We start from the raw sequence: 27766 nt of genomic DNA on the forward strand, positions 1-27766 counted from the left end.
TATTGTACAAATAAATGTTTTATTATCAAAAACATACACTGGTACAGCTACACATTATAGTCTCGTATGTATCCTCAATTAGATTCTGTCTTACACCAAAAAAAAAAAAAATCGTTATATTAGCAATCAGCATATTGTTCCTTAACATATATTGTAATGGAGAAATTTATTACGAATGTCAGTAGATTTCCTAAGAAATCTGATCTATATACTGTATCTACTGGTGTGTCATGTTTTTACCACTCTGAATTGTTACAGCTTTTATTTATCTGAGTGCAGTCTGAAATATTCGAGAATACGAGCTGTTCATTTCATGTTAGTCCAGACTACGAGCTGTTCATTTGATGTTTCGTATGCTAGATCACAACAATACTTCGTACTTATTGCCAGCTCTGAGAATTAAAAAATCAATTAAGATAGTGAAGTGATTATGTGTGGATTTTCGAAACAACTAGATAAGAATTCCTTGTCTCGTTTTCATGTGAGGGCACCGTCCTAAAGTTGTAGATCGACAACAGTTTGAGGTGATACTCGGAAATATTGTTTCTCACATGTATAAATAAATGTTTTATTATCAAAAACATACACTGGTACAGCTACATGTTACACACAAAAAGTTTTTTCTTGTTATATTAGCAGTCATCATATAGTTTCTTAACATATATTGTGATGGAGAAATTTATTACGAATGTTAGTAGATTTCCTAAGAAATCTGGACCTATATACTGTATCTACTGGTGTGTCATGTTCTTACCACTCTGAATTGTTGGAAGTGTACAGTTTTTATTTATCTGAGTGCAGGCTGAAATATTCGAGACTACGAGCTGTTCATTTGATGTTTCGTATGTTAGATCACAACAATACTTCGTACATGGAGTAGTGTACTTATTGCGAGCTCTGAGAATTTAAAAATCAATTAAGATAGTGAAGTGATTATGTGTGGATTTTCGTAACAACTACATAAAAATTCCTTGCCTTGTTTACATGTGAGGGCACCGTCTTAAAGTTGGAGATCGACAACAGTTGGAGGCGATACTCGGAAATATTGTTTGTCACATGTGACAGCGCTTGTTACTCTACCAGTTTCACTGTGTTTATGAACTACGTGTTTTCTAACACGTACTACAGTAATGAATTCTATGTTAAACTGTGCAAAATCTCCAACCACTGGTATTTGTTGCATTTAGTATGTTTCTAATCTAATCTAATGCTAATGAAATGAAATGTCTGGACACACACACACACACACACACACACACACACACACACACACACACACACACACACACACACACACGTGTTAGAGAAAGCGCAACAGAGTTGCCTGCATTTGTCTGACACAGTATGCTTGTTAGCAGTCAGTAAGCAGTCGCAGTACGTATTTGTGCACAGTGGACTGTCTGTGGGAGGCTTTGGCTGGAGTCTGTGCAGCAGCTACATCTCCTTGAAGTAGACGTAGGACTCGATGCCGGTGTCGAGCAGGTAGCCGACGCCGTTGAAGACGCAGAGCGCGCCCAGCGCGATGCCCACCTTCTTCTCGGCGCTGACCTCCAGGAACTGGTACTGGTATTCGCTCTGGTAGCGCACCCAGTAGTGCAGCGCCGTCGCGCCCACCGCCACCCACAGGAACGTGCCCGCGAAGTTGAGCAGCGCGTCCTGCAACACACACACACGCACATGCGTGTCCCTAGTCTGGTTTCAATCGGCTGCGGTCTGACGTTTAAGGTCCGACGTCGTCGCCACAAATAGTCTGCAGCCAGCCACCGCATCGCGGTGCCCGCAGCGGTGACAGAAAATCGCTCTCCCGGGGCGTGAGTCGTGCTTGGGTAGCTCAGTTGGTAGAGCACTTGCCCGCGAAAGGCAAAGGTCCCGAGTTCGAGTCTCGGTCCGGCACACAGTTTTAATCTGCCAGGAAGTTTCAGTCTCTAAGTTATTTGTTTGTTCCGTACCTCAATCGGTTAAAACGGAATCTTTATAAGAATCGATTTGTTGCCCGCTTGTCCGTCCATCCGTTCGTCTGTTTAGACCTCTTTTTCTCACGTCAGGTATTAACGAGGAGAGCTCCCCATCGTACTATCGTCAAATTTGGTTGGTTGGTTGTTCGATTTGGGGAAGGGGCCAAACAGCGAGGTCATCGATGCTATCGGATAAGGGAAGGATTGGGAAGGAAGTCGGCCGTGCACTTTCAAAGGAACCATCCCGGCATTCGCCTCAAGCGATTGAGGGAAATCACGGAAAACCTAAATCAGGATGGCCGGACGCGATTTTGAACCCTCGACCTCCAGAATGCGAGTCCAATGCTCAGTGCGCTACCTGGCTCTGTTGTGGTTTAATGGTAAGCTGGCGCACTGGATAGCCTGTCAAAAACTCAACACAGATCAAGCATGAAAACAGGAAGTATGTGTACTGTGTGTGTGGAAAAAGAAGCCGTATAGAAACACTGACCGGTCCAAGTTTAAAATGTGCAGTATTGAACGACTTCGAATGGCGTCGTGGTCATGTGGTCATAGTGTTCGACTGCGAAGGGGGAGATCCATTCTTCTTTTTTTTTTCACAAAATTATGAACTGCCCTTCCCGTCATAGATGTGTCTGTTCGCTGTATTCAAATTTGTGTCTGTATCGTGGTGTAACGTCCTTTCGCAGCAGTGACGTGTAACGAAGGGAACTCCAGACGTACGTACCTCCTATTTGTTCTGCACAAGTACCGCATTTAATGTCTCTTGCGTTCCGTTTTGGAAGTTTTGACTCTTGAACTGCTTCGTTGTAACACATTTGACAACCTTTATTTGTTGTACATTCATTCTCTGTTGATCCATCATCGACAGTGAACATGAGCTGGTTAAGTAATTATCAGTATCAATGAAATTTTCCAACAACTGTGCAACTGAGATGTTATTTTATTCTATTTTGACGACAACCAGTTTCGGCATTCGACTATGCCATCTTCAGATCCCATAAGCATCTCTGAAAATAAACGATAATGCCATACAGTGCCATATATCCCCGGATTTCGTGAATTCAAACCGTTTCACAAGTGCTTCATTGCTACCAAGTCTTCGAATGAAGTACGTGTGAAACGGTTTGAATTCACGAAATCCACTTATATATGGCACTGTATGGCATTATCGTTTATTTTGAGAGATGCTTATGGCGCCTGTAGATAGCATAGGGGATTGCCGGAACTGGTTGGCATCAAAACAAAATAAAGTGACATGTTAGTTGCACAGCTGATGGAGAATTTCACTGATATTGACAATTTGTTTATTGTTTTCATTTCTGTGATAGCTCTATGGGGCACCTCGCCTGCTCTCAATATTCATCACATTTACTTGCGACCGTAATATATTCAGACCATATGGCTCATATTCTATAACTTATGTATAGTACGGCTATTATCAAAATCACAGAAGGAGAACAGACACGTCAGTGACAGGACGGACAGTTCATAAATATATGAGAAAAAAAGGGCACAGGGGAAGTTTGAACACGGGTGCCTGCTTTGCAGTCGAACGCTGTGTCCACACAACCACGACGTGGTGGTTTTTGCGAGTCGCTGTATGTTGCACATGTTGAGCTTGGAACGCTCGCTGTTTCTACTTTGCTTTTTTTTTTTTTCCACAGTTCAGTGCCACTTCTTCCTGCTTTCATGCTGATCTGTGTCCACTATTTGACGGGCTATACACTGGGCCATCTTAACACTAAAACTCGGGTGGCGAGGGGGGGGGGGGGGGGTGCGATGGGGGAGTTTCCCTTGTTAGTATTAACTGGCCGCTGTTGCGTCTGTTGCGCACGCCAAGGAGGTGGATAGGACGAACCCCATGACGCCTCAGATATCCCTATTAACGTTAGGGGTCCGTTAACTGTTCTTGTTTCTCTCGACAGTCGTTGAAACAAAGTTTAATTAGCTCTACTGAGCAGTCTGTAAATTTTATGAAAAAAATCTACTCGTGTTAATACGAACAGAGGGCTGCAGCTTCGCCGGCCGCGGTGGTCTAGCGGTTCTAGGCGCTCAGTCCGGAACCGCGCGACTACTATGGTCGCACGTTCGAATCCTGCCTCGGGCATGGATGTGTGTGATGTCCTTAGGTTGGTTAGGTTTAAGTAGTTCTAAGTTCTAGGGGACTGATGACCACAGATGTTAAGTCCCATAGTGCTCACAGCCATTTGAACCATTGGACTGTAACTTTTTACATGCGAACAAAACAAATCGAAATTGAGATCGCGTTTATATACTGATCTACGAATTAGCTGTTTTTTCTTGAAACTGATTGATGTTATGAGTAATAGTCTAAGAGGAGGAAACATTATAATAGAATTATGAGCTGTTTCGTATTTATTGCGATGAAAGCAGCGTTTTTGCAACTGTTTTTCCTGAAATAACTGCAACCAGTCGCCTTTGGTTTTGTTCTTCAATTTTTATTACACCATTGCCGGTTTCGAACCGCCTAGCGATTCATCATCAGATGGTACATATTGTACATATTTATTGGTTGTTCACAAGTGTGGGAGTTATGTACAGTTATTGGTTTCCGTTGGCTGGTTGCTGGTGCACACAGTATTCTGGAAAACATAATAAATGTTTTCCAGTGAATCTTAATTTTACTGCACTTTACACACTTAGCCACAGACAACATGTTACATATGCTTTACAAAACACTACGAATAAAAATAGCCTCCACTGTTTACAACTTAAAGTTACTTTCGGACAAGAAGGAGCAAAGAATTCAATCATAAAAATATTTGACCAGAATTCTTGTGAATTAATGGCGCTTTCAGATAAAGGAACATTGCTCTTTGTGTGAACATTTTTTTCGACGATGCAACTGTAGAAAAGGAACTGGCCACTTGGCTCCGAAGGCAGCCGAAAGATGCTGGTTATTCTCGCCTGCTCTTTCATTACTTGACAAATGTCACAATGTAAAGGAAGATTCTGTTGAGCGGTAAAAATGTTTCAGGTCAGTAAGATTATCTAAATTCTATATAGTGAAGTAACTTACTTATTCACCCGCGGTATCGTACGACTGGACAAAATAATGCAGCTCAGCGACGGATAAAATAAGAGCAGTTTCGATTGAGGGCATATGTGAATAACTGGAATACAATTAAATCACTGAAATATCAGTTCAGTCAAATCAATGTCACGAAATCAGATTCTGATGCTACCGTGACTTGGATCAACTAGGAGATCACGATTTCATCCCGAATATTCAGTATGTCTGAATGTGCATGTGTGTGTGTTTGTGTGCGTGTATATGTATGTTGCCGGCAACCACTCTGCTACGAATTAGGCTCACATTTGATTGTTACGAGTAGTGGCGAGTAGTGGAGAACAAGTCTGTTAGTCTTTCTGACTAACCACAAACTACGTATGTCCAGTTTGTGGCATTTTGGGTCAAGAACAAGAGATACCTGGTATGTGAAACCAGGTTATGACTTGGAGTTTTGGTAATTAATGGTGGCCCTGATTGTCGACTGAAACTTACTGTAAGAGCTGCTGTCGTTCATCTCGCAAGCATTGATTAAACACAGGGGGACGCGGAAATAGGACTTCGGTATGGACTACTCTCGGTGTTTAAGACAGGACTAGTGACGTGCTGCTGACGAGTTAAACATGGAAAATGGAAGAAGCAAAACTGACAGGGAAAGCATACATCCCACGGGCCAGGTCACGGATTTTTCTCATATTTCGCATGGTTGTGGTACATACTTAGATGCAACAAACGCTGCTCTAGTATCATGCTCTTTGCCAGCCTTTTCGAGAAATTATTATTCGCAGTTTTCCTAATTAGTTGAACAGTATGCGAGAGCGGTAGACGTCCAGCAGCGGCGTTAGCGCAAGCCTGATAGGACTGCAGGAAGCAAGTCTGCCCTTTCTCGTAATTTTCTTTTCTTTTTTTTTCCTAGTCTTTCACCAAACACTCGTATTGCTAGAACGTATCACGTTTCTTTCAAAACGGCCATTGTGGTAATTTCATGACAATGTATAATCGAGGTACAGTGAGGAATTATGATGAAAGGGATAGTTATTGGCACGTATCGATGGTACATTCATGCACATATCTTTGACCCGTTGAGTGTATGCTTCGCTGATAACAAAAGAAGTACATGACAAAGTTGTGGATTTTTACGTGAAGGGATACTTTTTCGACACAGACCGTGGTCCCACCTGAGGGGGAGTCTGCTAGTACTGTGTGCATTTGCTCACCGTGAGCGTCCTCCTCTGGCCGAGGCAGCTGGCGACGAGCGCGGAGAAGGTGTAGATGAAGAAGCCCACCATCACCCCAGAGGCGACCATCTCGGCGTCAGGGTCCTTCTCGTCGTTGATGTTCCAGCTGCCGCCCACGCCCAGGAAGTCGCCGTTGTTGCCCGAGCGGTACAGGATCAGCGCCACAATGTTCAGCGCCTGCAAACCACGGATGTGAGGTCAGTGCTATCCATGACTGAGTTCACTCAACTGACCTCCTGGTCCGTTAATCTAAAAATGACACTGGCAGTGTTTACGGTTCATGATAAGTGTCTGCTACGAAGAGGTGGCACTAAAATATTTGGGGCTGAAACCTGCGTTCTGTGGCCTTGGTTTTCTCGCCAACACTGAAGGCTAATGCAGATTGATGTGGCTACTCTTACACAGCTGAGCGGAAGTCAGTCTCCAGCGACCACGACGTCGACAAGCCTTCCTTTCAGTTGTTCCTACGCTTCAGGAGTCTCGTGTGAGTTTTACTCTCTTTTCATCAAAACGTATTTCATGAGCATTAGCAGAATTATACACTACTGGCCATTAAAATTCCTACACCACGAACATGACGTGCTACAGATGCGAAATTTAACCGACAGGAAGAAGATGATGTGATATGCAAATGATTAGCTTTCCAGAGCATTCACAATAGGTTGGCGCCGGTGGCGACACCTACAACGTGCTGACGTGAGGAAAGTTTCCAACCGGTTTCTCTTACACAAATAGCAGTGGACGGGCGTTGCCTGGTGAAACGTTGTTATGATTCCTCGTGTAAAGAGGAGAAATATGTACCATCGCCGCGCGGGATTAGCCGAGCGGTCTCAGGCGCTGCAGTCATGGCCTGTGCGGCTGGTCCCTGCGGAGGTTCGAGTCCTCGCTCGGGCATGGGTGTGTGTGTTTGTAGCCGGCCGCGGTGGTCCAGCGGTTCTAGGCACTCAGTCCGGAACCGTGCGACTGCTACGGTCGCAGGTTCGAATCCTGTCTCGGGCATGGATGTGCGTGATGTCCTTAGGTTGGTTAGGTTTAAGTAGTTCTAAGTTCTAGGGGACTGATGACCGCAGATGTTAAGTCCCATAATGCTCAGAGCCATTTGAACCATTTTTTGTGTTTGTTTGTCCTTAGGATAATTTAAGGTAAGTAGTGTGTAAGCTTAGGGACTGATAACATTCGCAGTTAAGTCCCATAGGATTTCACTCACATTTTTTGCGTATCATCACGTTTCCGACTTTGATAAAGGTCAGATTGTAGACTATCGCGTTTGCGGTTTATCGTTTAGCGACATTGCTGCTCGCATTGGTCGAGATCCAATGACTGTTAGCAGAATATGGAATCGGTGGGTTCAGGAGGGTAATACGGAACGCCGTGCTGGATCCCAACGGCCTCGTATCACTAGCAGTCGAGATGACAGGCATCTTATCGGCATGGCTGTCACGGATCGTGCAGCCACGTCTCGATCCATGAGTCAACATATGGGGACGTTTGCAAGACTACCACCATCTGCGCGAACAGTTCGACGAAAATGGTTGCGGTTATCCTTGACGCTGCATCACAGACAGGATGACCTGCGATGGTGTACTCTACGACCAACCTGCGTGCACGAATGGGAAAACGTCATTTTTTCGGATGAATCCAGATTCGGTTCTGTTTACAGAATCATGATGGTCGAATCCGTGTCTGACGACATCGCTGTGAACGCTCACTGGAAGCGTGTATTCGTCATCGCCCGGCGTGATGGTATGGGGTGCCATTGGTTACTCGTCTCGGTCACCTCTTGTTCGCATTGACGGCACTTTGAACAGTGGACGTTGATCCGTGGCTCTACCCGTCATTCGATCCCTGCGAAACCCTATATTTCAGCAGGATAATGGACGACCGCATGTTGCAGGTCCTGTACGGGCCTTTCTGGATACATGAAATGTTCGACTGCTGCCCTGACCAGTACAGTCTCCAGATCTCTCACCAATTGAAAACGTCTGGTCAATGGTGGCCGAGCAACTGGCTCGTCACAATACGCCAGTCACTACTCTTGATGAACTGTGGTATCGTATTGAAGCTGCATGGGCAGCTGTACCTGTACACGCCATCCAAGCTCTGTTTGACTCAACGCCCAGGCGTATCAAGGTCGTTATTACGGCCAGACGTGGTTGTTCTGGGTACTGATATCTCAGGATCTATGCACCCAAATTGCGTGAAAATGTAATCACATGTCAGTTCTAGTATAATATATTCGTTCAATGAATACCTGTTTATTATCTGCATTTCTTCTTGGTGTAGCAATTTTAATCGCCAGTAGTGTAGTTTGGGTGACTAATATATTATAATTGAATTTTTCTATTTCAGGACCCAATCACGTATGATGTGACAGCTATGTCTTAAAATATTTTGTACATCATTAAAAGCAGAGCTACGCCATGAGTACAGGTAGAGCGGTAGAAGTGAATGAATTTTGCAACTTTATACACCGAAGCTGTCTTCTCGTACGCCAATACTTTGGCCTCAGTCAGCACTATTCGTGAAGAGTTTCCTGTTAGACGACTGCGTTTGTGAATCTGTCTCCCACTAAAGACTTAATCTTAAGGAGACAAAATCAAATGAGTAGAGAGGATATTGGCTATCGATTTTTACTCAAACATTTGATTTCAGATTTTTTTATGTCATCTACACACATCTATTTTGGTGGTAGCATATTTGCACTTTTCAGCCACTATTTATTGTAATTAATGGCTAATTTTTTCCGAATCCGCATTCTTCTTGCGTTAATAACCCTAGTCCAACGGAGTCGGCGACAAACGCTCCACCTTCCCACACAACTACTTGCGCTGAATGCTGCCGTGTTACGCCTTTCTATAATACCATGTGTACTCTACGAATTTAAAATATCTCCAAAAGCGACGAAGATAACCTGTGTCAAAACAACGTAGAACTTCCCTTTCTTCTCTCTGAGAAGGACAGCGTTTAACCGTAAATTGTGAATAACAGGCCCTTAAAAATTTTCAACTACGGAAGAAAGAATTTTGTCATCTCTTCCAAATAACACTGTTTACCTCAATCAGATTTCAATGACGCAAGTATCTTTTCGTTCAAGTACACATCCACGTCTTCATATGGTTGTGAAGGAAAAAATATTTTATGCAACGGTTCCATTTTTTGGATCGTATGTACAATTGCTTCTTCTCTTGAAATTAGGAAATTTGAGAAACGTAATTATTGAGAAATGACTGACTAGAGGGCAAAAATATTAATAAAAAAGTATTTGCCATGCTTATATACCTCGGCGTGGGTGACATTCATCAACATTCAAGATACCAGTACAACAAGGAAATCAAACTAAAATTTCTTGATTTGAAAGTTCTTATGAGCTACTTCATAATAATTTCGGTATTTCGCGTAACTTCAGTAGCTTAACTAAACATACTCTCTATTTAAAATTACTGAGCGATTACGTAAGAGAGCAGAAATGCTGTAAACTGATTATCGTTCTGTGAAATAAAATTGTACGAAATTATCTGCCTCTTTTTTTCAAACACTAATTAAAAAAAATCGTTAGGGAGAGTTTCTTCTCCTTCACCGTGAAAATCTGAAACGACGCTATAGTAGAAGAAATACTGAAAAAATTTGATGCCATTACTGTGCCAGAAATTTGTCATCGTCTTCTTGGAACGTCTTTTTCAAAATTGGTGTGAAATGGTTGAGAGAAACCGTAGGCACTCGAGCTGAAGTTGTCACGTGCAACCTTCTGCGGCACGGAAATAATTTGTGTTTCGGCAGAATTTGACTGACATTCCGCGTTTCCCGGTGAACTGTGCTTATCAGCTATCGGAGACATCCAAGCAGCACAGTTTATCTAATCTGTAGTTTATTGCGCTTATCTCGTGTGGCTGTCGAAACAAAAGTGAGTCACGCGACATCGATGCACAGCCAAAGATAGTGACGCTTACACCGTATTGTACAAAACACAGTCAAAATGTGTTTCTGTGTATTTCTTTAGCTTGTTTAGTCTTTCCGTACTGAACAATCTCGAAAAAAATGTTGTTAGTGGTTCATAAGTTTCAAGTAACCAGCAGTCGTGATGATGATTCAGTTTCATGTAACTTCTCAGTGATATGTTGTTAATTTCAAAGAAGAAAGAAGGAAGGAAGATTGGCGTTTAATGTCTCGTCTGCGATGAGATCATTAGAGACGGAGGACGCGTGCGGGTAGAAGAAGGATGCGGAGGAACTATCCCGGAATTGGCATTAAGCGGTTTACGGAAGCCATGAAAACGTAAATCTAAATGGCCGGATCGAGATCTGAACAGTCGTCCTCCCAAGTGAGAGTCCAGTGCCTTACTACAGCGTCGCCTCGCTTAGGCTTTGCTGCGTGTGAAAGAGTATTATCCTTGTAATTAAACTATAAGATTAATTTAATTATAAGAGCTATACGATCACATGTAATACAGGACTTTCCCAATACGTCCAACATGGGGTGATTTTCCAGTGTCGGAGAGCCCTGGCAATGTGACGCTTTAACGCGTCTCACTATGGCAGGACAATTAGAGAAATAAAGAGTTCCCACAGACGCTCACCGGCAGTCCTTCCTGAAAACCGTTTAGGAATGGAAGAGGAAAAGGGGAGTGGGCGATAGTGATTTTCGAAATACATTACGCTCAACACCGTGAGATAGCTTGCCGAGTACGCGGTTATAGAAAACTAAAACGTCTAATGAAATGAGGCGAAAGAGCACTGAAGATGCATAGTATTAAAGGGTGAGGGAGAGAAGTCTGCCCATTTTTTTCTACGAATTATTTACAAGAGATTCGTGCCCCTCGTTTATCCCGCAGAAAGAAAGATTATTGTTAGTAATGGTTTTAAATGCTAAGGAAAGGTCGTCTGTTTCAGAGATAAAAGTGTAAAGTGCCTTTTTCACGTGTAGCCTTAACACACGACAGTCATTTCCAGGAAAGCATTTTGTTACATTGCCGACAGTAAGAGCTCCATGAAGAAATTGCAGAACTAAGCATTGGGAAAATAAAGAAGGGGTTGACCTAAAAGAGAGAGTCTAATAATGTAGGTTGTCTGAATTACAATTGATGCCACACCGTTACCGGATGTTTCACATTTACTCCTACAGTTCTACTGGTCACCCGTGAAATAAAGGCAGATAACACAGAAGCAGCAGCACTAATATTTTATCGCGGAAGGCGTGCAGACCCCCAATATTGTTGCCAATTTCAAGAACAGGCTATTCAGCGCCTTTGAGATTAGAAGGAAGACTTGCACGCGTACGTGACATCAGTTGCGGCAATACCAGAAAAGTCTGTAAAAAGGTTGTCGATGTGCAATAAATGGACGTTTAGATGGAGGTGTGAAGATCGTTGTAGACAGCGGAAACACGGATCGGATATGGATAGTGAAGGAAGTGAGCCGTGTACTTTTCGAAAGAAACATCCCGGTATTTTAGAGAATTCGCGGAAAACCCAGATCTGGACGCCAGACAGGGATGTGAAACTACGGTCCTCCCACATACGAGTCTAATACCATACCCGCTGCACTATCTCGCTCGGTACGGAATCGAGGCGAATTGGTAGTAGAAGAGACATCGACTGAGCAAAATCGCGTAGGCAGGTGTGTTGATACTTGAGTGAAAAACTGCTTGTAGCTGAAACTTTTCATATACTGGACGCTCCGTAACCAGTCGCAAAACTTATGTGTTTCAGTCACGGCGCCTTTCGAAGACTTAGCTTCATCTACAGTTAGCAATCGTGGACTTCAGGTCGTCAGCGTAGCTTCCATTCACACGTCGGCGAAAGATATCCCAATGAAAAACGTGGAATAACAATAAATTAATAATAGGCTTCTTTTGGATACTTGCTGCCGAAATATCTGAAGTTTTGTCCCATTTATGTAGTGTGTTATCGTGATGAAATTAGCAGGTATCTGTAGCAGATGAGCTCAGTTAGAAGTCAAACACTGTTACCTCAAGAGGGCGTTAAGTCTTCGAAGGGGGTCAGGTGCAATAAATGTAAATTTTACCGACTGGTTGCGAAGTGTATTTGTTACGTATAATTTTGTAAGCCGCTATACTGGCACTACATCTCGTTACTTGTTAAGACGCTCGTATACGATACTGCTTCATGTTATTGCTCAGATGAGTGTGTGAAGGTGAAAGATTTGACCCAGTGGTAGCCCAGTCTGTCATCCAAAAGAACACAAACACTATGTCAGTTGTCGGCGGGCATCTCATAATACTTGAAAATGATAATTTAACAATAAAACAAGTTACGCTTTGTGATTATGTAGACTGAGGCACCACTTATAAATTAATACTAACTTACGTAAGTAGAGAGCGGGAACAAATCAGGATTATAAGTTATAAAATCATTAGTATATTTTATAGGAGTTATAAACGGGATTACAATTAGACAAAAACAGAGCTATATTTGTGCGTAATTGTTTGCCAGAGGCATTATCATGGTGAGAAAGAAAACACTTAATCGCAAATTCTTAGCTCATTGTTCGAAGCGCGCTATTACTAACACGGTTTCGACACCACCTTCAGCTACCCAACCGTCCAAAACTAACAATGAGATCGCTAACTTGGAAAAGTAGCCCCAGACACTCGCAGAATGCCAAACAAATTTCACTGCCGCAATTTCACACTCAGGTAAAGATCGCTGTTGAAGAATCCGCCACACTCTCTCTCTCTCTCTCTCTCTCTCTCTCCATCTACATCTACAATCTACATTTATACTCCGCAATACACCCAACGGTGTGTTGCGGAGGGCACTTTACGTGCCACTGTCATTACCTCCCTTTCCTGTTCCAGTCGCGTATGGTTCGCGGGAATAACGACTGCCGAAAAGCCTCCGTGCACGCTCGAATCTCTCTAATTTTACATTCGTGATCTCCTTGGGAGGTATAAGTAGGGGCAAACAATATAATCGATACCTCATCCAGAAACGCACCCTCTCTAAACCTGGACAGCAAGCTACACCGCGATGCAGAGCGCCTCTTTTGCAGAGTCTGACACCTGAGTTTGCTAAACATCTCTGTAACGCTACCACGCTTACTAAATAACCCTGTGACGAAACGCGCCGCTCGGCTTTAGATCTTCTCTATCTCCTCTGTCAATCCGACCTGGTACGGATCCCACGCTGATGAGCAATACTCAAGTATAGGTCGAATGAGTGTTTTGTAAGCCACCTCCTTTGTTGATGGACTAAATTTTCTAAGAACTCTCCCAATGAATCTCAACCTGGCACCCGCCTTACCAACAATTAATTATATATGATCATTCCACTTCAAATCGTTCCGTACGCATACTCCCAGATATTTTACAAAAGTAACTGCTACCAGTGTTTGTTCCGCCATCATATAATCATACAATAGAGGCTCCTTCTTCCTATGTATTCGCAATACATTACATTTGCTATGTTAAGGGTCAGTTGCCACTCCCTGCGCCAAGTGCCTATACGCTGCAGATCTTCCTGCATTTCGCTGTAATTTTCTAATGCTGTAACTTCTCTGTATACTACAGGATCATCCGCGAAAAGCCGCATGGAATTTCCGACACTATCTAATAGGTCATATATATATATATTGTGAAAAGCAATGGTCCCATAACACTCCCCTGTGTCACGCCAGAGGTTACTTTAACGTCTATAGACGTCTCTCCATTGAGAACAACATGCTGTGTTCTGTTTGCTAAAAACTCTTCAATCCGGCCACACAGCTCGTCTGATATTCCGTAGGCTCTTACTTTGTTTGTCAGGCGACAGTGCGGAACTGTATCGAACGCCTTCCGGAAGTCAAGGAAAATGGTATCTACCGAGGAGCCTGTATCTAATATTTTCGTTCTCTCTCTCTCTCTCTCTCCCTCCCTCCCTCCCTCCCTCCCTCCCTCCCTCCCTCCCTCCCTCTCCCGTTGCCACATCCATCATCCCCACATACATATGACAGCTATGTCATAAATCGTCACTCATCTTTCTGTAAAATTTTCTTGCACTGCGCCATCGATCAATGACGTGTATATGGGCAGTGAGCTCTAGGGGACAACATGACTATGAAAACCGAACCATATTGAATCTCCGTGATCATTCAGTCATTGACCTATGAACTGCACGTGCAACGTAAGTCCTCGGCAGCAGCTGCCAATTTTAGCGGTCCGTGTTAACTGTTGTCTTGAGCGGTCAGCAACATATTTGAGGTTATTTTTATACTTCACAACAACTTACACCTTTGGAAAGCAATAAAGCAGCGATTCGTGAAGTCTTGGTAGGTTTCCGGAGGTATGTGGCATCAGATATCTAAGCACACGTCACACAATTCCCATAAATTATGATCGGGAGATCAGTGGGCGTGGAGATGGCGCCTAATAGCATCCGAGATAAGTTCAGTTGGTTTCATATTTGACACATTTGTTGGCCAAGACGCCAACGTGGGTCCGCTATCATGCTTCTCAAGCGACTGTATCACGATGCTGGCCTTGTGCTACGGGCAGTGCTGCTGGAAGATGCCGTTGCCGTTCGGAAGGACATCAAGCATATATGGATGCATGTAGTCCACAGTGACGTTCACGTAGTCCACAGATGTCTGGTGCCTTCTGTTACTACTGCAGATCCCGTGGAAGCCCAGGTGAATATCCTGCATAGCATGATCTGCCCCCACTGGACTGCGACCATGACACTGTGCATGATACGGGCAGCCGTTCACTTGTAGGGCGGAATATTTGTACACGAAGATCAGTCTGGTGTAACAAGAAACGTGGTTCATTCGACAGGGCGACACGTTACCACTGATTCACGGTTCGATCTCTATGATCCAGTGCTCACTGCAATCGTAGTTGACAGCTGTCGTAGTGCTTTCATTAGCGAAAACACCAGCTAGCGATAAACACGAGCACACGTGTCTTCTGTGACTGTGTCTGAAAATACGTTTATGAGAAACTATTTTGTTATATACAAATTAAGAAATCCCTGACGAATTGTGAAATATATAAAAAAGAAAAATTATTAGCCCTGTACCGCATTATGATATCCTAAGAGATACACAGTGCTGTATATGGCCTTAGAAGAAAAAAATTAAGATAATCAGGGAACTGATAGAACAAAAAACGCGTGGTACCAAAACCTAAGGAACTGGTTCGGCAAGCGTGCCAGAGTGCCGTATTGTGGGGCTTTCAACAGCGAAAGCACCAGACTGGTCACCCACGTCTATTAAGTGAATCCAGCACGAGGAGTTAATAACAAGGAAAAACAGTAATTAGAAGAAAGTGGAGGACTAAGTCTGTCTGTACTGTGTAGTAGGAGAACGTGCACTCACTTTTATAATTACTGCTGCACAGTTGCTAAAAAACAATCTTACGTCGTGTAGTGTTTCCTGTAACTTCGGCACTGGGACTTCGAAAGACCCTGTAAACACCACGAAAATATGCCAACTTGTAGCAGAAGTTCCTTTTTGTGTATAGCTGAAAGAGTCCATCAGACAGTAGCTGCTCTCGACTAATAGCATACGATGTCAAGAATTGTCTTTATCTCACCGGTAAGAGGCATACGTACCACAGATAATAATTTGTCATCAACAGGTGTTCGAGACCGTATCACTGAGGCTGTCCAGAAGATAGGCAGAGCTCAATATATCTCTCGAGAGGGTGGTTTGGAATTTTGGTTCATCGAATCTTCAGGTGTCTCCGCACCTCCCCCCCCCCCCCCCCTTCCTCCCAGCCCCCGATCTTCGCTCTTCTCTTCCTCGCTCTTGTATGTCAGTAACGCGTAAGGTTTTCCGCGGGGATAAGTTGACGCACACTACTTAATGTACTAGCCAAAAGTCAACCATATCCTTCCACCATCTCGTTGAGCACTGTTACCGTGTGAGTGTTCCTCTTCGAGATATGTGGAGTGTATTCTTGCGTTATTGAACTGCGTGCAATATAAGAACTTCGTCCTACAGGCTGCTGCTGGTCACAACATCAGAATACAACAAATCATTGCGATCTGTCACTTTGGTGGATGTAAGTCAGTGGGAGTCACAACAGCTGTCTCTGGTTATACAGTGTATCACTGTGCAGACGACGTGAGAAAGCGCGTGAAATAACACCAGAATTTGAAGCAAAATCTGCAGAATACGCTGTTATCTTTCTTTCCATTATTTAGATTATTACCTGCTTATTGTTCATCTTTCTCTGTATGCGGGTGTGCATGAAGAGCTGATCCACCAGTAACAGCGGCTAGACTCAATTGCGAGACTGCGCTTTTACCTTTGCATTCAACTTTCAACGTTTGAGACTTTTTATCAAATCAAGGTTCTTACTTAAGATTCAGCTGACGCTTTTTAGGCAGCCTACAACCTGATCAATCACCATGCGGAAGCGTATCGCTATAAAATTGTTTCCAGCAGGAAGCTGAATTGGTAATATCACGGAGCGCTGTAACTTGATGCAAACACATCAGTCCAGTGCCACGAACGAGGTGTAAATATTGTCGCTAATTTACAAAATTGTTCTCAAGTGGCTCAGTTCCCGTTAAGCCTGGTTTGCGCTGTAGCGAACTGGCAGAGAGCGCCAGCGAATTGCATTTGATCGTGTTTGGTTGATTTGGTTATCGGTTCCTTCGGATTAGGGAAGGAGGGGGAAGGAAGTAGGCCGTGCCCTTTCGAAGGAACCATCCTGCTCTGAAGTGATTTATGGAAATGACGGAAAACTAAATCAGCATGGCTGGACTCGGATTTGAACCGTTGTCCTCCCGAATGCGAGTCCAGTGCGCTAACCACGGCGCCACCTTGCTGGCTATTCGCTAGCGCCTCCTCGTATTCCGCAAGCTGGTTTTTTAACGAACCATCAGAGCAAGTTCTCGTCCTCTACGCTTGGCCGCTGGCAGCACAGAATGCTTTTGTGCGCTGTTTTGCTTGGGAACTACTTTTGTTTCATGAGCGATGGAGTGGCCTGGAGAAAATCTAATGTTTGGAAATATAAGGATATAGATGTCATAGGCTGGGATCCAAGAGATCCGCAGCACAAATTCCGAAGAACAGAAATATGCTTGGTAGAAAACTGCTGAAGCACTCAAAGTTCCAACTGAGGCGTGAGAAAGACGATAAATTCATTAGATGCTTGTATCAGGTGGGAGCGTCTTGAACAAGCACAAGCTTTGATTTATTTTTATTGAAAAAAAGCACAGTATTTTTACATGAAAATAAATAGACGCAAATATGGTTCTGTGATCCTGTTTAAAATTAAAAATATATTAAAGATGTGGTCATTGCCGTTGTTTACTTTCGTTGTAGTTACAGTTACGTGGATTATGTGTATCACTGTCACGTTAGAGATTCTTGATGATACATGAAAATCGTTCAACAGTGTTCGCCCTTTCTGCCGAATAACAAACTACGTACCAGATTTTATCAAATAGCCTGTGTGACAGGTTGCATGTATATTTAACATTTCATTAATCATACTTTTACTGACATTATCTTCCTTATACGTACTTTAATAAAATCCTCGAATTACTTGCCATATGTCACTGGAGATATCAGAAGCTGTTGGAGTTAGAGCGGCTGTTGAAATGCGAACGTAAACATCCCCAGTTGTTAATAACCGAACAGTGAATGATAGCCTTTCTTCGGATTATTTTTAGTCGTCGTTAATTAATGTTCTGCATTTAAATTTCATCTTCAATTGTACTGAGAAGCCAGCAAAAAGTGTCAACTAACACACGTGCCAAGTTTTGCAGTGATGCTAAAAAAAGCTGGAGTTGCATTTTAGTGTGAAGTGCACCATTTTCAAACATTTCGAGCTTACATAGGTTAACACCTCTTATATTGGACCCCTTCGTAAATTGAACTGATCAGTAAAAACGGAGTACGAATAGTAATGGAACCCTCTAGTGCCGTTAAACCGAAGCTTGCACTCTCTTCGTTACGAGGAGGACGTTCCGCAGTATTATACGCGTATGCTGTGCTGTTTCCTTGCTTTTCTTTTAAGTAGCTGCGGTATATAGACTTTCGTCCTTACTTCTAAGCCAACAGATGTGTATACTTCAGATTGGGTAAATTGTACTGTACGCTTTGTAAAAAGTGCGTAGTAGTGACAGCAGTGCCGTATTTCTCATTGTGACTGCTCTCTTTGTTATCCGTGCGTCCTTGATGGAAATAAAAATCGCCTGTTGTCTTATACGGGTATTTTCCTATATTTGGCTGCTTATTTGGAGTGATCCAGCTTAGGAAAATAAATTCAAACCAAACTTGGCGATTTCTAAATAGTACTGAAATCACTTATTACTATGAGTATTGGAACTATACTTCAATTTCGTAATCAATGAAGCTGCTACTAGTCATTATCTTTCTTGTTTTGTAGATAATGTCTAAACCTGGTTAATACGGGATCTGGGCGGAAAGGAATGATGGAAAGAGCCTTGGATGCCTACAGAAATGGTGTGTGGGGTAGAATTGTACAATTCGCTCTTGCATTGCTCCGAAAGCCGCTTTGAAAAGGCGTATTGACGGTGTTAATATTGACGCGGTAGAAAATAGTCTTTTGGAAGAAGTGTTGATCTTCCTGAAAAAGAAGAGAGAGACTTGGTAATTCACCTGTTAACGTTGGAAGAAAGATTTTTTTTTTTGGTCTAACGAGGCGTGATCTTCTACGCCAAGTACCTGAAACAACGGAAGTGAACAACTTACCCCATGGATTCAACCGGGAGTTGAAGATGGATGGTGGCAAGTGGTATTACGAATTTATCTCCCGTCGCCCTGGAATATCACAACGCCAGCCGGTGTTGATAGAAACCTCATAAAATATTGGCACGTAAGGGAAAACATCAAGTTGGTGGGATCACAAGTGGCGAAAGAGGAAGCAACACTACGGCAGTTTGTTGCATGAGTATTGTCTGGATGTTTGTGCCACCCATGTTTGTGTTTCAGAGGCTCCGGTTTAAATTTGAGCTATCTGCAAGAGCTCCTCCAGAAACTTAATTTACATGCTCACAAAGTGGCTAGATCTCAAGTGAAATTTTTGAGCAAGGGTTCGAACGCTTTATAACACTGTTAAACCGACCAAACACATTAAAAGTTTTGCTTTTGGATAGGCACACTTCACAGACTAACCGCAGACTTTCCGCAGCAACTTGGCAAGAGATCACTGGATCATTACGCTGTCACTTCCTGCTCATACTATCCAACGCCTGCAACGTTTGGATGTCGCCTTTTTTAAGCTCTCTGTGTATCAATCTTGTGATACTTGGATGAGAGAAAATGTCCTACGTAGTGTGTTAAGCAATTCCAGATAAATGAAATGCTCGACAATTGATATGGGTTAGCTGCAATAGTTTGCTGTAAACGGGTTCGAAAGGACAGGAGTTAAGCGTGTTAAAAGCAGTGTTTTGGATGATAACGACTTTGCAGCAGCAGCAGAAACTTCAGCCGCGGATTCAACAGAAGATTCTACAGGAATTACAGTAGCTGCGGTTTTTGATGCCACTTCTCATCAATATGGAAAGCTCTCCAAAATCTAAAACCTGCATAAAGGCGAAGCATACATCTCCGTTGTCGAGAAGCAAAGGAGTAAGCAAGAGGAATTGCGTAATGTACTGTTTTACTTCGACTCTATATGAAAACAAGGTGAATAACAAGGGGACGAAGAAGGACTTCGCTGCCTAGGTGATGTCGAAGAATGGCATAGTCACCTGGTTCTGTAAGCTATGTCGGGACGATGAACAAAGGCACACGGTTGAATGTATGAACTTTCGGGAGTGGACACATCAAGACGGTGCTAGAGTGGCACCAAAGAAGAAGAAATATTATTGTGATGAATGTAGTGATATATTTCTTCATCATGGTTCAGTGTACGAAACTGAAGGTCTGTGTAAGACAGTGTATCCAGAAATTGGACTGCTGTAGATTTAAACCAAATACTTTTTTTGAAACTTTATAAATTGTAAATTTAATTAATGTGTTCGCATTGTGTTTCACAATAAATGTGGTTCTAAGTATACATGTTTTCATAATTTGTCACTGTTCAAATTTTTCGTTTAAAATCGCATTGTCCATAGATGGTCAATATAGGCTGCTTTACGCTAGAAATTCAGACATCTAAATTCTTCTTTTCCTACGCCGTTTTGCTTACTTCGTCAAAATCAGTGGCTCACCATGAAAAATATCTGAATATAACAAAAAATGATTCAAATAGATCTGAGCTCTACGGGACTTAACATCTGAGGTCATCAGTCCCATAGCACTTAGAACTACTTAAACCTAACTAACCTAAGGACATCACACACATCCTTGCCCGAGGCAGGATTCGAAACTGCGACCGTAGCGGTCGCGCGGTTCCAGACTGAAGCGCCTAGAACCGCACGGCCACCTCGGCCGGCCTTAATATCACAATTTTGTATTATGGCGGTAACGATTATTAGCTTCAAAACAATAAAGCAACATCAACAGGGTTTCCTCCTGTTGCCTTCCGTTTGCTCCAGGATAAATGCTTGTTCCCAGGTACAAGCTAATGATTCTGAACACTGACGAATCGTCTGCGGATGCTCATTCATTTGTGTTCGTTCTCATTCGGTTCGGTGTATACGCCGCTGGCTGGTGCCTGGCACCTCAGAGTAACGCGGGTTGCCTGCCCTCCACTGTAGGACCCATTGGTCGCTGCGTCGTAACAGCGTTATGCATTACGTGCTAAATAATTTGAGAGGGGACTTTACGGGTCATGTCATCACATTCTTCCGACCTGAAGAGGCAACTTGTAGGATGCAGTATACGTCTGCAATCATTTTCCGTTATGTGCTGGCAAGCACTGCGGATGTATAAGATTTATTTGGTTGCGTAACTTGATTGGGATGAAAGTTGTGACGTATATTAGATCTGTTTACTTGCACGGGACCATTCTTTCTGTGTACGTATAACAGCTTGACTGCTGGTGGCAGTCGACCATTGTCAACTTGTTTGGAGCGTTGGAAGAGATTCTTTGAAGTGTATACACCTATTGTTGGGAATTATTTTTGTTAAATGCATTGGAATTAGAGCAGGCTCATTCTGGCCAAGGCTGTTACATTAATTTCGCTACATTTTTTCTTGCAGGGGCCGTGTTTTAATTTACTAGCTGTCTTTATTGCATGTTTTTCTCCTTCATATGCACCGAGGTGGATTTGGAATCACAGTTTGTCTTCCCTCTGCTCCATTCACTGATGTACGACAAAAATGTTATACATTTCCTCAAGAAATGACGCACTAGATTTCGTACTCGAAAATAAATTACTATAAGAGGAGATAACACATTTATAATCACTGTAACCTAAAAGAAGTATTCAACAGTTCGAATACTTTATGGAAAGTTTCGTCGGCACTTGCAGGCGTGTTTTGCACTGTACCAAATCGTCTGTTCTCATTTCATGACAACTAATCATTTTATTGTTACTAAATGTGAGTATAGTGAGCCAATGTGACTACTGGTTGTTATTTTGAAAATTAGGTAAATTAATTAGGGAAACTAAATAGGGAAGCTTACAGATAAAAGAACAAAGTAAAGCTTTTAATACTTAAAAGATGTTCTCCCTTAAAAGCGTACTCATGCGCAACTACCCTGACCGCACTGCAAATGGAAGAACTTATTCTTCAGATTCATTACACTTTATTTTCTAATCATTCTTAGCGTAGACGCTGTAAACATTTTCGAATAAAGCGAAACACCTCTGTTGAAAGTGTTTCGCAGTTTGCAGTTCGTTTAAGACGGATGAAGGTGAAGTAAAATTATTTATAACGGCTGCTGTGGAAAGTTGTTTTTAACGGCTGAACCGTTAAAAGATATTTAAGGCAGCCCACATGAAATAACGGCAGATAACAATCGCAGCAAAATGTTAGCGGTCTTGGCTAGACTTGGCTACGATGTGAAGACGAACAGATACTCAGTTACTGGTTTCATTGATTTTAGTATGTATCAGCAAAGTATGGAGCGGTGGGATGCGGGGGTACGGCATGTACTGGCCGTCTGCAGGCTACGGTTCTGTAGCAGCGTCCAGTGCTGTGATGACTTTGTTCCAGAAGTTGAATACATTATTTCACCTTGTTTCTCTGCTACTACTGAAATTTCGAGAGAGTGCTTTCCAGGAAAAGTCGGTCAACACATTACTTCGTCCCACATACGTCTCATGGGATGACCGCGACGAGAAAATTAGAGAAATTAGCGCGAATGCAGAGGCTTACGAACAATCATTCTTACCGCGCGCCATTCGCGAATGGATCAGGGAAAGGGGAGATGAGTAAATACACTCCTGGAAATGGAAAAAAGAACACATTGACACCGGTGTGTCAGACCCACCATACTTGCTCCGGACACTGCGAGAGGGCTGTACAAGCAATGATCACACGCACGGTACAGCGGACACACCAGGAACCGCGGTGTTGGACGTCGAATGGCGCTAGCTGCGCAGCATTTGTGCACCGCCGCCGTCAGTGTCAGCCAGTTTGCCGTGGCATACGGACCTCCATCGCAGTCTTTAACACTGGTAGCATGCCGCGACAGCGTGAACGTGAACCGTATGTGCAGTTGACGGACTTTGAGCGAGGACGTATAGTGGGCATGCGGGAGGCCGGGTGGACGTACCGCCGAATTGCTCAACACGTGGGGCGTGAGGTCTCCACAGTACATCGATGATGTCGCCAGTGGTCGGCGGAAGGTGCACGTGCCCGTCGACCTGGGACCGGACCGCAGCGACGCACGGATGCACGCCAAGACCGTAGGATCCTACGCAGTGCCGTAGGGGACCGCACCGCCACTTCCCAGCAAATTAGGGACACTGTTGCTCCTGGGGTATCGGCGAGGACCATTCGCAAACGTCTCCATGAAGCTGGGCTACGGTCCCGCTCACGCTCCAACATCGTTCAGCCCGCCTCCAGTGGTGTCGCGACAGGCGTGAATGGAGGGACGAATGGAGACGTGTCGTCTTCAGCGATGAGAGTCGCTTCTGCCTTGGTGCCAATGACGGTCGTATGCGTGTTTGGCGCCGTGCAGGTGAGCGCCACAATCAGGACTGCATACGACCGAGGCACACAGGGCCAACACCTGGCATCATGGTGTGTGGAGCGATCTCCTACACTGGCCGTACACCTCTGGTGATCGTCGAGGGGACACTGAATAGTGCACGGTACATCCAAACCGTCATCGAACCCATCGTTCTACCATTCCTAGACCGGCAAGGGAACTTGCTGTTCCAACATGACAATGCACGTCCGCATGTATCCCGTGCCACCCAACGTGCTCTAGAAGGTGTAAGTCAACTACCCTGGCCAGCAAGATCTCCGGATCTGTCCCCCATTGAGCATGTTTGGGACTGGATGAAGCGTCGTCTCACGCGGTCTGCACGTCCAGCACGAACGCTGGTCCAACTGAGGTGCCAGGTGGAAATGGCATGGCAAGCCGTTCCACAGGACTACATCCAGCATCTCTACGATCGTCTCCATGGGAGAATAGCAGCCTGCATTGCTGCGAAAGGTGGATATGCACTGTACTAGTGCCGACATTGTGCATGCTCTGTTGCCTGTGTCTATGTGCCTGTGGTTCTGTCAGTGTGATCATGTGATGTATCTGACCCCAGGAATGTGTCAATAAAGTTTCCCCTTCCTGGGACAATGAATTCACGGTGTTCTTATTTCAATTTCCACGAGTGTAGTACCAGTTCCGCCTTACATTGCCAGTTGGTTTCCGGAGTATTGAGTAGATGTTATCCACAAATCATGATACGCGTCAGACGTGGCAAATGGCGGTTTTTTAATTATCACTTGCGTATCCTCCGCCAGCCATGAATTTTACGATTGTCTTTCTCCTGGCGCTCTTTCAAGTTTAATCAACGAGCGATTTGGCGCTGTGTTTAAGGTAGTGCAGATGCATTCGAGATTCAGACCCCTGTCTGACCATGAACAAAATGATCAATCTAGCCAGTTGCGATTGTAAACTAGCAGTGCTGACAACAAGAGACAATAAGACCATATCATACGCTATCCTAAGCGCGGTCATGGGATACTGCGCGAGTGTTAGGGCAGACTGACTCCTACTCGTAACACCAGCACGGGTAGTCAACACGGCGCAACGAGGAATACTCCTTCGGCTGACGGAAGCTTTTGGTTCTGCGTCTGCTGAGGCGTTGGAATGTCCATTCGATCTCCAGATACAGGAAAAAAGCTGCTCTATACTGACTTAAGAAAGAGCAATATTGTGAACTGCTGAATGTAATTGGAATATGGGCTACAAGCAAGCAGTAAATTCGTGACCAGATCTTCCACCTGTGTCAAGAACGACTAGTTGATGGCCAAACAGCGAGGCGCACCCATGGTTTTCCCCTAAATATAAAACAGACTGGGAATGAGGCCCCTGAATCCATTAAGAGGTCTTCACATTTCTTGATGGGTTACGGGCATTACGCCACCAGCTGGCATCGAACTGGTCGAAGGAATACCTCCGAAAGTACCTGTGGTGAAGGCTCTCCGGAACATACTATATCGGCACGTCTGCTGTATGCCGATGTTGCAGATCGGCAGGAACTGAATCCGAACGGAAGACTGGACATCTACAAGATACCGCGATGTAATACAGAATATCAGATCCTGGACAATACTGCCGAAACTATTTCAAGGAAGGTTTGGGTAGCGTGTTACGTCGAGACGCAGCGAAGACAGCCGTAATCAACAGTTGCCAAAGGCGAACAGCCAACAGCACATGCACGGCGATAGTACCACCACCACTACCACCACCACCACCACCACCACTACCACCACAGTGTATACGCAGCTGTGGGCCGTGTCTCGCCATCTGAGGAATACAACCGCGTTGCCTGGGCCGGCATGTGGCTGCACTTTCACCTGCAGCAGCCATGCTCCCTCGGAACAGGTGAGTCGCACCCTGCAACCAGGAAGCCGATAGACAACGATAAGGGGCAGATGCAATCTCAACGTTTTCTGCAGTCCCAAGGAGCCGTCTACAAGTCGTCAGACGCGTCTTCCTTAATTTCTTCTTCAGTAAACGGAGAACCTTAAAGAAATTATTATCAATTCTGAGAAATTTTTGAATAGGATTTCAAAACCGGGTAGACTTGCTGATGAATAAGTCTTTATTAACTACCTGTTTCGTACATCTAATCCTCATCAGGTATTATAAAAGTACTTAGAGCAGTGGGTATCGCAACGTTCTTACTGTGACGTCGCCGGCCGTGGTGGTCTCGCGGTTCTAGGCGCTCAGTCCGGAACCGCGCGACTGCTACGGTCGCAGGTTCGAATCCTGCCTCGGGCATGGATGTGTGTGTTGTCCTTAGGTTAGTTAGGTTTAAGTAGTTCTAAGTTCTAGGGGACTGATGACCACAGACGTTAAGTCCCATAGTGCTCAGAGCCATTTGAACCATTTACTGTGACGTCAGATTAAGTACAGACGACCATGTCTCACTACCGACAGTAGTAAAATGCAATACACAGTGCAGAGTGCACACCACTCAGAAGTGAGAAATCTTATTATGACTGTTTTCGTTGACTAATTAAGTATACCTGTAGTACCGTAGTGCATTTTACTGTTGACTGTATAAAACATTTTGATACTGGCTGCAGTGACGCAAGGTAGGCTTTATTTTGTTTGATGCAACAGTACGAAATCTGAAATGCTGTAAATAATTTTATGATGTCTGAGTATGGTCGAAACAAGCAAGTTCATAAAGAATTATTTTATCTGCAGGCCTTGACGGGTCTGGTTCGGGAATACGACTTTCTTTGAAATGTCTACGGGCTGTGGGGCACCACCTGCACTATATATTCTCACGATGTCGGAAACCAGTCGATGTAAGGTACTTACGCAACCATTCCAGTGTCTAAGATACTCTTATGACAATTTATTAGCGACGCGCTTAGAGTCACTAGTGCTCAGCGTCAGGCATGAAGGGTCGCAAACAACTTAAATATTAGAAGTTCATAACCACTTAAATATTAGAAGTTCATAGGTTTTCGCGGCCAGTGTCAACGCCGACGTTTCGGCTGAATTTACAGGACGCTTCTTCAGAACAACTAACTGGTTGATTCTGATAAAGCTGCCGATTCACTGTTGCTTACGCACCAACTGCCAGAGTAGCATGGGCAATATCATGTAGTACAGCCTTCCCTCCTCACAAATCTTTACTTCGAACTGCCCAATCGCATCCCAGAATGTGACGTCGTTAGCCATCTGGCAACCATGTACCATCAGAGCCCAGCAGCTAGTCGCTGTGAAGAGGACCGCTGTGAAGTTAGTCGATACTCTGGCATTTTAATTATTTGAGGTTTTCATAATGACGCGGCATTTTATTCAAGGTCACTTAAACATTATTTGTACTACTTATAGCAATAACTAGACTGACGCTATTTCTTGAGTTGTTAGGGTCTTTATTATGTCCATGGCATATGCCTTCCGCATGCATGTCCGTTGGTTGCTGCCGTGGTGTATCAGGCCTCGTTTGTGTAGCCCTATTTTTTTTTAAATTTTGCGGTCGCTTTTAACTTTCCACATTGTTTTTTTTTTAAGTGAGTGTAACACAAAACATTGTGCTGATATTTAACAACGACATATATATGTTTCCCTTATATACGATTAACACGTTATATTTGCACAAGTATCACATTATGAAGAAGTGGTTCAGATGGCTCTGAGCACTATGGGACTAAACATCTGAGGTCGTCAGTCCCCTAGAACTTGGAACTACTTAAACCTAACTAACCTAAGGACATCACTCACATCCATGCCCGAGTCAGCATTCGAATCTGCGATCGTAGCAGTCGCGCGGTTCCGCACTGAAGCGCCTAGAACCGCTCGGCCGCCACGGGCGGCACATTATGAAGACAAGATGACCGCAGTGCCTGATGATGAACACTAATGGCTGGAAACGCGTAGCCGATAAATTAATTTCGTAACATTAATAATCTTAAACATTTAGACTGGTTGTGATACATGCATGTATCTTTTATTATAACTCAGACACAGAAAAGTTATTTACCAACATGGTTAATGGTTACACAAGGAACTTTCTGCAATCGGAAAACGGTTTGATCGTTAAAGAAATAAGTTCGGTCGACTAGGTGGAATAAAATAAGACTACGTGCCGGGTGCTGGAGAGACTATAAGTGTTCTCTAGAAACAGCAGAGGTGCCGGAGACGGCAAGTGAGACAGGAGGCGCGTGCGGCGTGCTCGGTGTGGCGCGAACACTCACCAGCTTGAGCACCTTGATGACCACCGACACAATGAAGAAGAGGTCCATGGCTGCGTCCGCGGCTGCCTCGGCTCACAATGGCGACACCTGGCACCTGCCGGCCGCGCCCGCTGCTCGCCTCGTCTGATAGCGCCGATAACGGACGGGCGGCCTGATAGCGGACTCCTCTAGCGCAGCCGGCCCGCGATTCGGAAGTGCGCCTCGTAAACTCACCGACGGGCGTATCAGGGGACCGTCCCTCTGCTTGTTAGCACCACATACAAGCTGAAGCCGTAGCGTGCTGCCACGTTAACGCGAGAAAGAAAAATGGTTAGGAAATTTAGCAAGTGCAGGCATCGTCTCCAC

At 44.1% G+C, this 27766-nt stretch overlaps 2 protein-coding genes across 2 annotated transcripts in view; one reads left to right on the forward strand and one right to left on the reverse strand.

The window, feature by feature from the left end:
- On the reverse strand, positions 1-27619 carry LOC126325037 (protein snakeskin-like). Its single transcript, XM_049995140.1, has 3 exons — positions 27422-27619; positions 6207-6404; positions 1-1656 (listed from the first exon to the last, which is right to left on the reverse strand). The coding sequence occupies exons 1-3, from the start codon at positions 27467-27469 to the stop codon at positions 1435-1437; spliced, it is 468 nt and encodes a 155-aa protein (XP_049851097.1). The 5' UTR covers positions 27470-27619; the 3' UTR covers positions 1-1434.
- LOC126324953 (adenylosuccinate lyase) overlaps positions 1-27766 on the forward strand; it is a 722118-nt gene that overhangs the window by 573217 nt on the left and 121135 nt on the right. The window lies entirely within an intron of this gene.

This window comes from Schistocerca gregaria, chromosome 2 (genome assembly GCF_023897955.1).
Source record: "Schistocerca gregaria isolate iqSchGreg1 chromosome 2, iqSchGreg1.2, whole genome shotgun sequence".
NCBI classification, from domain to species: domain Eukaryota; kingdom Metazoa; phylum Arthropoda; class Insecta; order Orthoptera; family Acrididae; genus Schistocerca; species Schistocerca gregaria.

Excerpts from the sequence above, each read along its gene's own strand:
- LOC126325037 (XM_049995140.1), bottom strand. The coding sequence starts at position 27,469 with ATGGACCTCTTCTTCATTGTGTCGGTGGTCATCAAGGTGCTCAAGCTG. Across the intron at positions 6,405-27,421 it reads TCATCAAGGTGCTCAAGCTG|GCGCTGAACATTGTGGCGCT; the intron begins GTGAGTGTTCGC and ends CGTGGTTTGCAG. Across the intron at positions 1,657-6,206 it reads GCCAGAGGAGGACGCTCACG|GACGCGCTGCTCAACTTCGC; the intron begins GTGAGCAAATGC and ends TGTGTGTTGCAG.